At 42.6% G+C, this 2,500-nt stretch overlaps 1 protein-coding gene across 4 annotated transcripts in view; it reads left to right on the plus strand.

Moving 5' to 3' along the window:
- The window catches only part of celsr2 (cadherin, EGF LAG seven-pass G-type receptor 2), a 134,006-nt gene that overhangs the window by 57,742 nt on the left and 73,764 nt on the right, over nt 1-2,500 (plus strand). For all 4 annotated transcript variants that reach the window (XM_037532528.1, XM_037532529.1, XM_037532530.1 and 1 more), the window contains exon 4: nt 1,979-2,201. In XM_037532528.1, coding sequence (XP_037388425.1) covers nt 1,979-2,201 — 223 coding nt within the window. The remainder of the gene's footprint in view (nt 1-1,978; nt 2,202-2,500) is intronic.

Here is a 2,500-nt window from a genome sequence, read left to right on the forward strand (position 1 = left end):
AACCGCTGTATGGCCTTATCCACCGTGCTATACCTCAGTTTCAGGGTGTTAGCAGTCTTCTTATAGCCTAGGCGTCTTTGTGGAGAGCAGCAATTCTATTCCTCACATCCTCAGAGATTCTTTACCATGAGGTGCCGTGTTGAATATCCAGTGGTCAGTGTGAGTGAATTGTACCTAAAACACCAAATTTAACGGCCCTGCTCCCCGTTCACACCTGGAACCCTGTAACTCTAACCGGTCACAGGACACCAGGGAGGGACGACGACACGACTGGGCACAATCTGGACCTGTTCACTGTGAGGTGGACTCACTTGTGCTGCCAGCTGTTTAGACATTAATGTCTGTGTGTTGTTCTTTTCAGAGGACAGTGAATCTGCACTGCTGTACAAGCTGCACACTGACCACTTTAACTTATATCAGAGTTTCAGTTCTACAGTGACGTCCCATCAAAATACAGAATAACATATTTACAGAAACGTGAGGGGTGCGCTCACTGTAGTGAGATACTGTACATAATATTATCACATTTTGCTGGTCCTCACTTGAGTACGTGTTGTTTTCACCACAACTACTTTTCATTTGGAAACTAAAAAAGTGGAAAAAATGTCTTTTGGATCCTGAGGTTAAGGTCAGGTTTAGGTTTAGGTTTAGTCTTATTTAGCTACAGTAACACAAAAATCAATAGAAACCTATGGATGTCCTCATATGTATAGCAAGACAAACGTGCTTGTGTGCGTGTGTGTGTGTGTGTGTGTGTGTGTGTGTATTGTTCAGCTGTACTCTATAAACTCTTTGTCTCTATTCAGACAGTCATGTAAAAGTGAGTGACAGTGCTACATACACACACACATGCGCACACACACACACACACACACACACTGATTTCCTCTTCTGTCTGTAACTATAAAACCCACATTGTGAGTGTGTGTACTTTAATTCTCAGAAGCTCCTTTTCACACTCTTAGCCAAGTCATTATTTAGGAGACCTTTATACCGGTAACGTTGAGGCTTCATTCAGGTTAGATTTATCACTGTTTCTCTCTACAGTCATTAACAAAATACCACACCTAAATATATTCGAATGTAAAAAACTCAACTGTGAAACTAAATTGTAGCAGGAACCTTCAGTTCTGTCATCTGAACATCACTGTATCTCTCTTTTCGGTGACTCACGTCAGTTTGGCTCACAAACAGTAGTCGATTCTTCATTCTTCAGCAAATTATTTCGCAAATTAGCCACATTACCAATATTCTACCTTTATAATCTACCTTACGTTTTACTACAACCATCATCTGCCTTTTTATCAACATGTTCATTCCATGTCAATTGTATATGGATCTGGGTCTCATTCCATTTGCAAAAAAATTACCTGTTCACTTGTAAAATACATTTATCTGTTGATTCAACCATTTTTCAAAACTTGGTGTGAAACGGTTCAGACGTCTTTACAGTGGTGGTGATGGGAACCAGGCGTCGCCATGACTACAACACAGATATAGACCCTTTATTTACCATCCAGAACCACCAGAGAACCTACACGAGTCTTCTGAGCTTATATGGAATGTTGATGATGGAAAACAGTGGAAAATCTGGAATAATGAGTTTTCTTTGGGGACTATTTTGCCGCACAGCGCCCTGCATGTCTCCCTCCACCATGAATGGAGTTGAAGTTCTCTAAACTCTCATAAAACAGCGTCTCAGTCATCAGGCAGTGAATTCAGAACCAGTTCATGTAGGAACTTTCTGTAGGAGCTTTTAGAGGGACGTCTGGTTCCCATCACCACCACTGTGAACAGCTCTGACTCGGTACGTTTATCTAGAACCGAGCACTTCACACCAAACCAGTCCGAACGACTCTTTTTATATCTTAACTCTTAAATTATGAAGAAATTTTTAAAATATGGTGGATTTCCCCTTTATGGCTTTAAATGCACTATAACAATATGTTAATCTCTCTCTCTCTTTCTCTCTGTACAGGTGAGCGGTGTGAGGTGTCGTCACGGTCAGGTCGGTGTGTGGAAGGCGTGTGTAAGAACGGCGGGACATGTGTGAACCTCCTGGTGGGGGGGTTTAGGTGTGAGTGCCCCCTGGGGGGCTTTGAGAAGCCCTACTGCAGCATCAGCACCCGCAACTTCCCCCCGAACTCCTTCATCACCTTCAAGGGGCTCCGCCAGAGATTCCACTTCACGCTCTCGCTCACGTAAGAATGCACACACACACACACACACACACACAGTCCTGTGAAAAGGTTTGTGCACCTCTGGCCAAATTACATATTTTGTTGATTTTTAACGTGATAAGAAGTCAACGCAACCTCTAAAGCAAACCGTGTAAAGCTGCACTATGTAAGATTTTTTGTTGTTAAAACTGAAAAAAGTGTCGTTACTGAGGGAGGAGATTATAAACAGGCTAAAATACGGTGCTGCTGCTGCGAGTCGCCCTGAAAAGCCTGAAATAATCACTTAAAACTCAGAGGCGTCGAGTTTTTCACACCACGTC

The sequence above is a fragment of the Pygocentrus nattereri genome, chromosome 21 (genome assembly GCF_015220715.1).
Source record: "Pygocentrus nattereri isolate fPygNat1 chromosome 21, fPygNat1.pri, whole genome shotgun sequence".
In the NCBI taxonomy this organism is placed as follows: Eukaryota; Metazoa; Chordata; class Actinopteri; order Characiformes; family Serrasalmidae; genus Pygocentrus; species Pygocentrus nattereri.